The sequence below is a fragment of the Ictalurus punctatus genome, chromosome 6 (genome assembly GCF_001660625.3).
Source record: "Ictalurus punctatus breed USDA103 chromosome 6, Coco_2.0, whole genome shotgun sequence".
Classification (NCBI taxonomy): Eukaryota; Metazoa; Chordata; class Actinopteri; order Siluriformes; family Ictaluridae; genus Ictalurus; species Ictalurus punctatus.
Window position 1 is genome coordinate 24698065 of NC_030421.2, and position 15057 is coordinate 24713121.

Sequence of the window (15057 nt, forward strand, 5' to 3'; positions counted from 1 at the left end):
GTCAGTGTTAGTGGAGGATACTGTAGTTGTTAAAATGTATATATATTTTTTTTATAGAAGCAGGTCATGTAGTGGCTGGGGCCCAGGGTGGTATTTTGGTTGTGGGGTGGGTGTGGCTTGTGTGTAGTGTGTGCATATAAATAAGCAATAGAACCACACAAAATGACAACATAGCAAATTAAGCAATTCTTAGATACTTAAGGCAGTGGTTCTCAAACTTTTTCAGCGTGAGGCCCCTCTTGTATAGAGTACATCCCCTTGTGGCCCCCTAGAGTCATCAAATTTTCGCAACTGAGTTTTTTTTCACGCTAGGCTGTTCTGTATTATCCAGTTTAAATAGTCTTAGGTTTTATTCAATTCAATTCGTTTCAATTTTATTTGTATAGCGCTTTTTACAATGGACTTTGTCTCAAAGCAGCTTTACAGAAACATATAAACACAGGATACAGATTTTAAGTGAGTGAATTTATCCCCATTGAGCAAGCCAGTGTCAAGGAAAAACTCTCTAAGATGATATGAGGAAGAAACCTTGAGAGGAACCAGGCTCAGAAGTGAACCCATCCTCATCTGGATAACAACAGATAGTGTGAAAGTAAAGGGAAGTTCATTATGGTTTTTATATAAAGTCTGTTTTGTTGAACTAGTCCACTGTTCACTAAAGGAGACCTGAGTGCAAAACTGTATGTGGTAATGTATGTGGTAAGTCTTAAGGCCATAGCAGTAACTGTAATCCCAGCAACCACAGCAAGAATGTCCATGTGGAATTGAGGTCCAAAACTATTTCATGGTTCTTCAAGCGGCACCATCCACAGCAATCTCCAGGCTGTAGCCTCCAGTTGATGAGAGCTCCATCCAGAGGTAGGGCACCAGGATGGATCAGGCAGGTCCGGAGTGCAGAAAGTGTCAGGATCAGTGGCATCTCCATAAAATCATGTGTAGCTTGACAGAAGGAGAGAGGGAGAGGGAGGTAAAGATATCAAGCGTGTGGCTAACAGTACTGTACACTCGTATATCAACGGGCGTCTCTGTTTGGTGTGTCTTAGTGTGCTGTGTATAACTGAGATAATTGATGAATATTTCTCATTTCATGTACATTATATTTCAACGTTTAACAATCCCGACTTACATAGAGGTAAAAATTCAAAAACAATAATGTTGTAGACTTTCTACACGGCCCCTCTGGTGCCATCTGGCGGACCCCCAGTTTTAGAACCACTGACTTAAGGACTTGAATTGTCGTAGCTGTTTACCAAGAGTTATTTCTCTAACGATGCAGAGTTCACACCTTGAATCGTTGATGACATAGATTCCCCGCCCGTGTCCCGCAGAGTGAAGCAGTAAGTGCGCAATTAAGAGCAGGAGGTAGTGAAAGCCCCCCTCTGGCTTTCGCGCTCTTCTGCCTTACACCGCGCATGTGTGTGTCACGCTCATGCTTTTAGCAAAATGCCACATGAATGAGTGATGGATGCGTAATTACTGCCTAAGGACAGGGCCGCACGCATCGGACTAGAAAGCCTCTCAACGGCCTCTAAAATGTGCATTAGCCATCGCTTCTGGCTTGCTCATTGGGGACAAATTTATCAATTTAAAATTTAGATTGGAAATTTGTATATTTCTGTAAAGCTGTTTTGTGACAATGTCAATTGTAAAAAGCGCAATACAAAAAAAAAAAAGTCGTCGTATTGCCACATGTGTACAACCCCTTTTTTCTCCTGTCACAAATGTCTGAATGGGCTAAAACAGTGGAATTTTCATTCATTCAATTTGGCAGAAAATGATAAGGTCAGAGTTATTACGGGAAAGAACGATGACGGCACTTACATCAAGTGTGTGGAACAACAGTAGATTGGGTGCGTGGTCTACTAGCTATAATATTTGCTTGATGGTCTGACTTTAAAAATACAGAACAATATAGGACAGGTATGCAGAGGCATAGCCGCATGGGGGGTTACATGGTGGTGGGGCGTCGAATTTAGAAGGGACTCAAGGGTTAGGGTTAGGGCTACCAATATCCAGCGACTACTGAACTGTCCCTAGCAATAATTTTAATCAGACAATTCAAATACATTCATGTATATAACCACTGTTGTCTGTCGTGTGGTTTTTATTATTAGTTTTTATCTAACCTTTATTAAACCAGGAAAAGTCTCACTGAGATCAAGAATTTATTTTACAAGAGTGTCCTGGCCAAGACAGGCAGTAGCACAAATTGTGGTACACAAACGGTTAACAGATTTGTTCTTTACTACGCCTCCCTAAGCAACATTGCTAAAGTGTCAGAGCCTGTAGCTACCATAGACATACAGTACATAAACGCCGCATTGGCCGATTTGGCCCGGTGCTGTGGTAGGTCAACATGTCCGCCATATTGATCCGGGCAAGACTGTCCTATAAACAAACAGAAGTAAACGGGGGAGCTGTGGTTTTTCTGGATAAAAAGCACAATAATGTTTACATTTCTCAAACAATTTCAGTGGTTTATGATCTACGTGGAGTACAAAAAATGTACTGTCTCCAGTTACTTACAATCTTTATAGTTAGACTTGGAAAATTATTCATTCATTCATTGTCATAAGGAATTGTGAAATCTCACGCTTGTCAAGAAGAGATTTGGCTTCTTTATCTTGGTTAATAAATGCTGAGATGTCCCTAATGTAATAAAATTTAATGTAGACCTACATGAAATGTGCATAAAGGATTTTCATTGTGGAAATGTCTTTTTCTGTCTTCAATCTCATCTTTTAGCTTTTCTTGTACTCCAGGTCAGAATTCTGTTAACAAAGCTCGTTCATTTTTAAATACTGAAAAAAATCGAACTAGTGCATCTTTAAGTACTAATAATTGACCATCATTGTACCAAAATGGAACAATGTAATAATAATAATAATAACAATAAGCCATGATTTGATGACAAGCTATTAAATCTTTATAGCCTATGGATACTCCTACTGTTTGGAGATGAGTGGGGAAACTGAAGACAGGTGGTTTATCTCCATCTCTAATTCTGACAGTCTGACCTGGCCTGTCAAAGTCCTCTGGCTTGAAATGCTCACTGCAGCTACTTACATCTACTTCCCACTATCTCAACTGTCTCTCTTTGGGAAACCTTCCGTGTGAGAAAAGTTAACTAGACAACTAACAACAATAAGTCAGTCGTTCAGCCAAAACAAGAAGCTTGTCATAAAAGTCCGTTTGCAGAAAAATGGCTGTAAATATGACAATCTTGATTATCTGCAATTTAGTTTATAATATAAACTATAATATAAGCTGAGACTTATTACTGTTGCCTGGACCAATATGTCAGTGATGTTGACCTAATATCCAGCGGTCAATGTGGCATTTATGTATGTCTATGGTAGCTACATCCGGTTGTACAAAGCACCAAAGCTATGTCAACTAGATGCACATCAACAGTGCTGTTCTGTGCACGAAATACAGGACAAATTAATCGCATCTCATATTGATTCAGGGACAGGGCATTTTTTCAGTGCGTGACAATCCTGTATTAACGGGATGATTGGCAAGCCTAAACCTTAGTTTGTGTGTGTGTATACTTTGACTTGTAAAGTAGCTCCTAATGCCAACCTTTCTTTTTTTGGCCACCATCCTGATTCAGCATATCACCAAATTAGCCTAACTGCCAAACACACATACACACACAAGCAGACATTAGGAGCTACATTACAAGTCAATGTATTTTCCCAATTTCTAATGTGTAGAATCAACAATAATGGTTACAATAACACTAAACTAAGCCATAAATGTTTTTCTTCAATGTTAATGTGGCATGCATCAATGTGTTATTTTGTCAGGTCAGGTGAGAGAAGCAGTCCTGCCAGGTAGTATCTTGGACAGAGCAGGAAGAGAGGCAGGTGGAGAGGCAGGGTCACAGGTGAGGTCGAACAATGACATGGTGATATGTTAGTAGTGAGATTCAGTTGCACTGTAGCAGCTAAACCCATACAATGATCGCTTAGCTGTGCCTCCACTTGGCTAGCGACACCAAACTAGCCTAGCTAAAAAAAGTTTTATATTTTATCAGTCTGGTATTAGTTCAACATACAGTGACAACACCCAAGGCAGGTTTTATAATTAATCCAACTGTTGCTGATCATGTCATACATTGACAGCTAAGTTACCTCAGCTTCCATAAAACAATACTTAGGCTACTAGCTGAGCTGGAAAAAATGCATGAAGAAGAATCTGGGCTCAGCCCCAGATGATGAACAGTCCCGCTAACGTCCCTGTTTCAGACCATAACACATTTTGCCAAATGGTTTAGGGTAATTATCTGTATGTTTTCACAAAACTTACATGGGCTTGGATGTTTTATTTATTTTGTGAGCATAGGCCTCCTGTCATGTGACAAATACGAGATATTGTTGTCACATGCAGGGAGTGACCAGTACTTGCCAGATCTACTTGTGGGTCTCTTGTCAGCCTCCCTGATGATTTAAAATCTTGTCCTTTCACAGTTTTGGCGGGACATCCTGTTATTCGAAATTTCACTGCGGTGCCCCATTTTCTCCACTTGTTGATGATGGCCTTCATGGTGTTCCATAGTACAGCTAATGTTTTGTACCCCTCTCCTGATTTCTACCTTTGGACGATAATCAGCAGAAATCTGATTTATTTGATGACTTTTGAACATGAGTCTAAATGTGATGAATTAATTCTGAGCAAATTTTTTAAATTTGATTTTCACTTGAATTTTGTTGTCACGGATTTCCCATCGCAGTGACCGCGGGAGCAAGAAGCGGGCTCAACAGCCTGTACCATGACACCACGCACTTCCAGTTTGTAGACATTGACTTTGTTTACCTTCGACACGTGTGTTTTTGTTAAGATTTATGTCTTGACTTTGCCCTTGTCTTGTTATTGGTTGTCTCCCTCATGTGCCACCATCAGTCACAGCTGTTTATCTTTTATCTTTGATTTCATTAGTATTTAAACCTCTCGTGTATCTTTGTTCGATGCAAAGTACTGTGTTCTGTTTTCCACCAGACCCATACCAAGCCTATTATCGTCGTGGTTCTTGTTTCATGGTTTTGATCCTGTTTTGTCCTCACATTTCTGATTCTTGTTTCACCTACTTTATCCTGTTTGCCGTTCGCCTGAGCATTTGCCCATTTTTGACTACGTTTATGCTACACAATATGGATTTATCTTCCTGTCTCTCTTTAATAAAAAGCTTTAACTGCAATTGCACACCTCTCTGTGGTGAAAGTTGGTTGCTATATCACAGTATAGGTGGAAAAAGATCTGACATGATTTATCTTGATCAAAATTATTTTTTTTTTGCCTCACAAAAACCTGCAATTTTAGTAGGGGTGTGTAGATTTTATATTCTCTGTATATATTGTATATAAGGTACAAAACATGTCAACTTGATGGTACCTCAGCAAATGAAAATTATGCTTTAGTAACTTTATTTCTGAGAGTGTACTCCAGAAACACTCGGCTCTAGTCTTGGTGAGCATGGTTCCAGCCAAATTTGGTAATTTATTTGCTCCTAATAAATTTGGTCATCAGTTGGACTCAAGCTCCTCTGGTATAGACAGTCAGAGCTTATGAGATGTACAACAGCTGAAATCCTATTCCATTAGTTTTTTAAAGGATGCCCTTCCTTTTCGGCAAGAGTTGCAGCCTAACTGTAAGTAGCCTGTAAACTGTAGCCTAGTGTAAGTTCATAGAGCATTTCTGTAGCCACTTGTTTGTAGACTGGCCTTGGTGTCTGTATGCATTTACACAAAGGTTTTCTAGTAAAAAGTAAACTTAGCAATGCAAAGGAAAACACTGTGCAAACAAAATAATTAGAATCAGATCTGCTTGAAATGTAAAACATTTTCAGTTTATTGATCATTATGTTTTTTATTTGATTGAACTTCTGTTCATGTACTGTGAATAAAGGCGGTAAGTGTGTTTGTCCTCTGCTCACAACAGAGGACTAGTCAGTATTTAATGAAAAATAAAGCATTACATTTTTAAAAAGTGAGACCTTAAAACCTCACCTGAAATATCAGACAAGGAAATAATTACCGGATTTATTCAAAACCCGACACAATACATTCGCTCCCATTAAATTAAAATACATTCATTCAATACCTACATGAATTCTGCCAACAATTCTTCTTTAGTATGAAGTGCAACAATACATTTAATAGTTTGGCTAATATAAAAAAAAGAAGAAGAAGATGACCTTACTGGCGATCCTGGTTTTGTATATAATGGCATTGAACTTATTATCACATCCAACAACTCTGAGTTTGTGCAATATTTTTTTTCTTTTTTGCATAGTAAATAAAAGTTAGATGTTCTGTAGCTGACATGCACACGTATCCTTCTGTGGTATAAGTTTCTTATTGGTTTGGGGACTTCTTTATATAGTAGTAAGTCAACTATTGTGAATGCATGCAGCAAAGCAATTGCACCCTACAGGCTTAGCAAAGAGAGCTAAATGAAGTGCCACGAAATTGGTACAAGACCTCATCTAAGGTCAAAATTAAACATGTATATGTAATTACACGTTACCCCAGGATAAAGGTTTTCAGTCTTCCAGGGCACCAAATTGTTTAGCACCAGCAAGTCAAATTGACAGGACCTGCAGTGTCATTTTGAAGAAGTTGACTCTACTCATGATGGCTTCAGCAGTTTAGACGAACTGAATTGGTTCAGAAATGGATGAGCGTTGAAACATCTTCAAGTTTATACTGTATGTAAGTCACTTTTTTGACTTACTGTTACTTGACACCTCCCCAGAATGTGATATGGCAAACTGTCAAGGATTTCTTTTTGTGTTTAATTGGAAACCTCCTCCGTGTCTAATCCAACATATTACAAGGGGAAAAGAGTTCTCCTTTAGGCACCCAAAAGCCTGCAAATATTTCTTTGGCTTTAAGTCACTGTGAGGATCAAACTCAACAACTGCAAGAAGAATCGTATTGGCTTATCCAGTTTGATTCCCTCAGCAATCCCTCACCTGAAATATATTTGTATACAACACCTCTGAATCTGAGATTTAAAACTACAGTTATATATTTGTGTTGAACGTGAAGGAGCAAATTTGATTGTATGACTGTTTCAAACTATGCCTACTCTATAGCATGCTCTATTAAAAGCAAAACATAATGCTGAAACAGTCAGTGTAAATCATCTTACAGATCAGCACCTTAACTCATTCTCTGTCTGTGCAGCAGTAGAGTCCAGTCTACTCCATGTCTCTATGTGATATGTGTAATACGTTAAGGCCTATATGCAGCTGGGTTCAACTTGATGTAATAAACCACTGAGGAAGTCGCAGTCTGTGGCGACGTACAATCTGTCCCAGAGTAACTGCAGTTCACTGAGCGGAACTCACCCTACCTCACACTGATGTAGTACCAGAGCAATGGCATATCTGTTCTCCTATAGGTGTGAAAGGGCATTTTCTCCTTTGCCTTTCAGAGGGTTTACTGCTCTTTTCTGTCAAGTATCAGTAAGCATAGGTAGCCATGCAGCCCTTTGCCCAGGATGTCAGAGTAGCTGGTGCTCTGTGATAAGATGATGAAAGTGGGATTGGTCGTTATGAAAGATGAAACCTGGCAATTAAACCATCTCAGTGAGCTTGGGATGTGAAAGAGGGCAGAGCTGAGAAGCTGCATTTCTACACAACTAATATGTGGTTTTGTTATCTACTGTATATCATATTTTATTTTATATTATATTTATAACTAATGTCAGAAAGAGCAGCAAAAATTGTAGTCCAGCTGTAGATTACTTAAGAAGCTTTGGAGGATCACCATCCATTTTCTCCACTAGATGGCGGATGCGTTTGGATCATACCTTCGCTTTTTGACGTTTCTTGCCATTCAGATGATAGAGAAAAACAGACAAAAATACTTGGGTTAGATACTATGGTTAAAACTTGAGTTTCATACAATGGACAATGAGTTTCATACAATAATATACTTAATAGTGTTCAACATGACAAAAACACTGTTCAGTTCTTGACCCACTTTTCTTTTGACAGCTACATGCAAACTGTAAATTTACACCTGGATCTGGGAAGTGGACAAAATCATGCATTTGCAGTCCTATATGTTGAAGCATGCACAGTGCTTAAATTGAGATTTGTACCAGTCAGTGGATGAGTGGACTAAAATGAACAGGAATGATCTTAGGACACACATGGAATCCTGACTTGAGAGGACTGGCACTGAGATTAAGGCAAGGGAAGGTCTTAATTATAGACAAGTTAATAATTTTTGTCCAAGTGCTTATATTACATAGTGTTGAGCTTCATCACTAAACTGTGCAATAGTCCTCTGCAAAAGTCATTATACATATTACAATATTTTCACAAGAAGCAATAGTGTATTTTCATGATGTCCAAAAAATTGGTGAGAAGGAAGATTTGGATGCTGAAAGGGACCATGCCTCAAAATGATGTCTAGAACAATACCATGACTTTCAACCCAATGATGAAGGCACAATGATGCATTTCCTTTGCAACTTCACAAGGAGAAAGAGGAAGAAGAAGTGACATGATCTGCCATCTTTTCTGACCTCGGCCATACCATGCCAGGTCCTTGCAGTAGTATAGGCACATATCATTAACAAGTTTCTGGCTAATGTGCACAATGAAATGCTCAGTGAACCTCATACCCAACACTGGAGGAGGTCAGTGGCAAATGATCAGGGACAGTTCAGTCATAATAACAAAATATGCTTTAAATATCATATGATTACTAAAACTTCAGGTGCCGCAAAGGTTTGTATCAAATACTTCAAGCCTGTATTTTAACATCAGTGCCCAGGTAGAGAAGCCTGCATGTATCTCAGCTGAAGTTTTATATTTAGCATGCATGGCAAGCTTTTAACCACACATTTCCAGTTCATTTGAGGTTCTGCCACAGTTTAAATGTTACCTCTCCTAATACCGAACTATTAGAAATAACAGGAAATTTCTCTGAGATAGATTACGGTTTCAAATTCAGACTGTTTTGTTGTCTATAGCAGAAGCCCAACTCCTGGAGTGTGTAAGACAAATTGATGTTGTAATCTGCAAGATAAACACAAGCAGGCCAGTCCTTACTTAAAGCCCCAGCCTGTCCCTCCCAGCACTATGGCTGCCACCAGGATGGCTCCAGCGATGGAGCCAATGATCAGGTTGGTGGCACTAGGTCCTGTTGCGGAGGGGCAGCATGGGAAAATATATATATTTTTAATTTGACTAAAACTCAAACTATTAAGTTCAACTGCTGTTTATTAATATAGTTATAAAAAGTTTAAAGTTGCAAGACACAATCACGCTTGTTTCTTCAAGCAGGTTAACCTCTTTGTACAAAAATATCTACATCTGCCTAGCTAAGCAGTTCTACTGCTGTTCTTAAATAATCATTGAATTCTAATTATATTTAATTTGCACTTATAGCGATATAGAAAAGACCTACTAATAAATCTATAAACATTTCCAAAGAAAACTTCACTTGTACACAGTTAAGTTATTTGTGATACGAATATCACATTCCTAAATGATAGCAGCAGGTGGAAATTTATTTCCCAGTAACCTCAGATTATCTATGCAAATAATTTTTTTTTTACCATGTAGCATGCCACCATAAAAACTGTGATGATGTCATCACTTAAACATTACATAGGCAAAATGTATGTGTGTATAAATAAAATGCTAGTACCTACTGGTAGAGAAATTAAAGTCGCCGTAAACATGTTTTGAGAACCATCCATTTTTGTTTAATGTTGAATATTAAATTGCTTGTTGTAAGAGGGCAGTGGTATCTCAACAGGGATATGATGGCTCAGTGGTTAAGGCTATGGGCTGCTGGTTGCAAGTTCAAAACCCAGTATGGCCAAACTGCCACTGTTGGGCCCTTGAGCAAGTTTATTTATTTATTCATTGTTCTTTTAATGCCATGCCAGCATCAATGGCTGTTTTCATGGCAAGATCAAGGTAGGTAAAGCAGGGCATTCCAGTAATTCGTACAGCATTACAACAATAAAATCTTACAACATTTCAGCAGCGTCAACAACAGCAGCTATATTAGGTCACTTTAATATTCAATAAGAACTCCAGGATTTTTCCTGGTGAGACATTTTGGAAGACTTGGCCCTTGAGCAAGACCCTTATTCCCTCAACTGCTCAGTTGTGTCCTGTCTCAAATGTAAGTTGCTTTGTATAAAAGTGTCATGTGAGTATAATGTAAATGTAAAGATTTGTTCAGTTCCCACCCATTTTGGAGCAAAGCCACTGCAATATATAACTACTGATGCTAATGCAGTAATCCAAACAATACCCATGGCAGGACTTAATGCCAGAAGTGCACCAGCTCATGGGAAAAAGGTGAGACAGTGCAATGAAGAGGCCTCAGACATGGCTTTAAGGCAATGATAGATCACAACTATATTTGTAGTCTAACAGATTAATTGCTTTTCATTTAGACACACGCGTATAGTACAGTAGTGCAAATCTGTTACTGATCAGTTTTTGGTTAATGAGCTTATACTGTCTAGTCCACATGTGGTAGCTCAGTGGATTACCTTAGTGTTTCTGAACCCTAAATTAACACAACCCCATGCAATGCCTGATGAGTTGAGTCCCAAAAACCTGAGAGATTAGATTTTACTGATATGAATGCCAGTATCTATGCTCTCAAACAGCAGGAGATGTATAGCAACAGTCAAATGACAAAAATGGGACAGGATAGTTGGAAAGAGGTTCTTACAATCAATCACAGGATACCACACAGACTTAGGAAAAACACTCACATCACCATGGTTACAAGCTACATACTACAGCCACTACACATATACACAAACACAGTCACACACCAGCATAGGCAGGTCACTGCACTGTCACACACAGGGCAGCAGCACCATGGAAAAAATTGCTTACTCAAGTCCCCACCCAGTTCCTCCAAACAGAACCCCCAGGGCCAGAACAGTCCCTGCTAGAGCCCCTATCAGCCTGTTAGTGGCCACATTTGCTGTGCATGAAAGAGAGGGAGCACCATTACTAACCATGCTGCTGCTCTTCCACAACAGCTTTATCTGTGAGGATTGCTTAAAGAGTGCTCTATATTTATGGGCCATCAACTCAATTTACAAATAAAACTTGAAAGCAGATGTGGGTTTGCAAAGTTTGAGACAGTAGATTGTTTGTGTGTGTATATGTGTATGAATAAGTGAGAAATAATGACAAAATGACAAACCCCGTGGTTCTTCGTCTTCATTGGAAGCGGGCTGTTTAGGAGGGTCGGGTATGCTGCAGTCAGTTCCCGCCCATGTCACATCACACGTACATGTCGCCTCATTATTGCAAACCTGTCAGCCATATAGGCAATGGGCAGAGGTTTTAATTTAATCAAGTTTTCTGATATTTACTAATATTGTATATTTACTAACTTTATTATTTTTTAACCATTCTTTGGTAGAATGACTTGTGTGTTTTGGGTTGTTGTCTTGCTGCATGCCCCACTTTCTCTGAAGATTCAGTTTATGGACAGATGTCCTGACATTTTCCTGTAGAACTCACCGATATAATTAAAAATTCATTGTTCCATCAATGATGGCAGGTCATCCAGGCCCAAACCATGATACTACCACCATCATGTTTCACAGATGGCATAAGGTTCTTATGTTGGAATGCAGTGTTTTCCTTTCTCCAAACATAACGCTTCTCATTTAAACCAAATTTGGAGTGATCTTTGTTGGTCCCCACTCCTGGGGAGGGTAAGAATTTTGTAAGGTTTTGTAACCTTTTCCAGCCTGATGAGCATCAACAACTCTTGTTCTGAGGTCCTCAGAAATATCTTTTGTTCATGCCATGATACACTTCCACAAAAATGTGTTGTGAAGATCAGACTTTGGTAGATCCCTGTTCTTTAAATAAAACAGGGTGCTCACTCACAAATTATCATCATCCCAGTGATTGAAAACACCTGACTCTAATTTCACATTCAAATTTTCTGCTAAACCCAGTGGTTCACATACTTTTGCCACTCACAGATATGTAATATTGGATCATTTTCCTCAATAAACAAATGACCATGTAAAATATTTTTGTCTCGTTTGTCTACTTTTAGCACTTGTGTGAAAATCTGATGATGTTTTGGATCATATTTATTCAGATATATAGAAAATTCACAAACTTTCAAGCACCACTGTATAACAAAATTTGTACATAAAATAGGGTGCTGATACTTCTGCACAGTACTGTACATCAGTGAGCTTCATTTGCTGGATAGATAACATGAGTTCTTACCCCATGGTTTGAGCAGATGCGGCCGTTGGGCCCGGTAGGACAGGCACTCATGTTGAAGAATTGGATGGGCAGACATTTACGGTCAAGGCACATCATGGATGGCCCACATGGCATCCCATCCTCCACGTAACCCAGATCAGTGTCATCATCCAATAACACATGACCGCCACTGAAATGCAAAACAATGGAGCAAATTCAACCATCCAGTTCATCCAGTAAGGCTGAGGGTCAAGCCTTCGTGCATGTTCCTCTCACCTGCATTCAATCAGTCGGCCCTGGTGGTTAAAGGATATGGGCGTGATCTCTCCCTTTATTCTTCCGATGCGGGGTATTGGCCCAACATTAGTGCACAGCAGATACCCACAGAACACATCGCTGTAAGTACAGAGATGCACAATGACTACAGGATACAGACATAATAAATACAGCCAATGTAGCGAATGCAGATTACATCAGCACCAATACACCTCATGTTTGATGCAACCACAATATCCATCCATCCATCTACCTTCTATACCGCTTATCCTTCCTTCAGGGTCACGGGGAAACCTGGAGCCTATCCCAGGGAGCATCGGGCACAAGGCAGGGTACACCCTGGACAGGGTGCCAATCCATCGCAGGGCACACTCACACACACATTCACACTCCCATTCATACACTACGGATACTTTGGACACGCCAATCAGCCTACCATGCATGTCTTTGGACTGGGGGAGGAAACCAGAGTACCCAGAGGAAACCCCTGCAGCACGGGGAGAACATGCAAACTCCGCACACACAGGGCCACGGTGGGAATCGAACCCCCGACCCTGGAGGTGTGAGGCGAACGTGCTAATCAGCAACTACAATATGTCACACCGAAATCTATACATATTTTGGGCTGTTAATACACAAAAAACCAACAACTATGGAATACAGTTTTAGGCCAACGTTAATTACATAAATGTGACATTATTAATTAATGACTTATATTATTCTTTTAAAGTCCACAAAAAGACAGCATCTTAATCAAAGACACTGTTCATCTCGAGCACCACGTTTTTATGGATAAAGTTATGCACTTACGTTGCCAACTCTGCATATGGCTCAGCGAGAACACCAGCCATTTTAATGAGATACAGTACAAAAATACATTACAAATACAAACATTATAGATCAGGTTTCCCAAGACTAGGTAGACTGTGCACCCTTTTCCACTAAGACATGTTTGCCATTAAAAATGTAAAGAGAGAAGTCACTTACTGCTTTCCACATTGGATCCATTTCTCTCCATCTTCCCCACAGTTCCCTTTCTCAGATCCTTCTGTGTTCAACTTCTCATAGCAGAACTTCTCCGACCCCCCAGATTCTACCCAGATATAGAAATCATACGGAATGGGGGATAGGGAAAGAGAGAGAGAAAGAAAGAGAGAGAGAGAGAGAGAGAGAGTGTTTGTGTATGTTATACGATAGAAGAAAGTTTGGAAAAGGATATTGTATTGTTATAAATGTATTTATCCGTTAAGTGTATAAATTATTAAGATTTAGCATCTGTTGTGTTTTAAGGGAATAGCTGTGCACTTTCTGTATTATGCAGGACACTGAAATGCAATATACATGAGGTTAAAAATGAAGATCTATGAATTATCTTAAACACTTAACTCACTTGGACCCCACACATATTTGCATTGGTTTTCTCTGGTCTTACACTCTCCACTATAGCAGCGTCCCTGTGTGAATAAAAAAAAAAACCCCACAATTTAAAATAGAGCCTATAATGCTTTGTTTATTAAGAGCCATAAATTTATTCATCAATAAATCATACAGAACATACTTATAAATAAGTCATTAATTCTAATAAGAATTTTTTTTACATGCTATAGCTCATGATACCTGGTCAAGATGGCATAATGAGCCATCCTGTTTGTGGAGGTTAGGAGGGCACTGCAGAGAGAAAGACATATCAGCTTCAGTGAATGTGCTTTGCTGACTTAAAAAATGAAACTGAACTGAAATGTGAGCAAGCCATATTGATGGTGGTGGAAGATTAGCACTCTGTCCTGCATGTGCATATGTAAAGTGTATTAACTGTCTTACAGTGTTCCTATTGGGTTTAGTGTTGTGCAGCATGTTGGAAGTGTTGGCAGTTGAAAAGGTCTATATTACTGTCATCTACGCAGTAAAATCAGCATTAAAATCTTATTTAGGATTCCTCCATCAGGAGGAAACCTATTGTTATTGTTAGTATTCTTCTTTTTCTCCTTCTTCTTATTATTCTCCTTATCTACCTAAGGTTCACAATAATTCAAAATCTGAATGGTAAAAAGTTTTGAAATTTGGCACGTTGATACTAAAGGCCACAAGTAACTCCCACACCACAAATGGCCCACATGAGCCCATAGGTGGCACAACAGACCACGCACAAAGTCTACGTAATTGTCCCTCTACCCCATAAGTCCAAAACATCTGAAAATTATTTCTCATTGTGAACAAAAAAGCCAGTGGTACCCATAAAGTCTGTCGATAGATTTTCCAGTACATTGATAATTTGTCCAAAACTACAAAAATCTTCTCCTCATGAACTGTAGGTCCGATTGACCTGAACTGTGGTACATGTCTTTCTATAGGGTGATAAGCTATAAGGAATCAAATAAAAATTGCCCGAACTATTTACATATTGGTGAATTGACAACCATTGCACATATTTCTTGTGTCCATAAATCAATGTAACATTAACCTATGGATTTGATCTGTGCCACACACACAAAGTGTGCCACACTACAGTATGTTAGCATGTGCAATGGCAACCTCATATCTCC

General features: G+C 39.2%; 1 protein-coding gene across 4 annotated transcripts in view; it reads right to left on the minus strand.

Moving 5' to 3' along the window:
• Positions 1 to 357: 357 nt before the first annotated feature.
• Positions 358 to 15057, minus strand: part of LOC108267022 (disintegrin and metalloproteinase domain-containing protein 23) — a 37409-nt gene continuing 22709 nt past the window's right edge. The window contains exons 19-26 of one of the 4 annotated variants that reach the window (XM_017470894.3): positions 14132 to 14182; positions 13905 to 13968; positions 13502 to 13607; positions 12515 to 12634; positions 12260 to 12428; positions 11208 to 11319; positions 9074 to 9164; positions 5830 to 7839 (exon numbers count right to left, since the gene is read on the minus strand). In XM_017470894.3, coding sequence (XP_017326383.1) covers positions 7794 to 7839; positions 9074 to 9164; positions 11208 to 11319; positions 12260 to 12428; positions 12515 to 12634; positions 13502 to 13607; positions 13905 to 13968; positions 14132 to 14182 — 759 coding nt within the window. In that variant the 3' untranslated portion in view covers positions 5830 to 7793. Of the gene's footprint in view, positions 940 to 5829; positions 10983 to 11207; positions 11320 to 12259; positions 12429 to 12514; positions 12635 to 13501; positions 13608 to 13904; positions 13969 to 14131; positions 14183 to 15057 lie in introns of those variants that run through there. The other 3 variants (XM_047155966.2, XM_017470895.3, XM_053681044.1) reach the window with 3 other exon arrangements.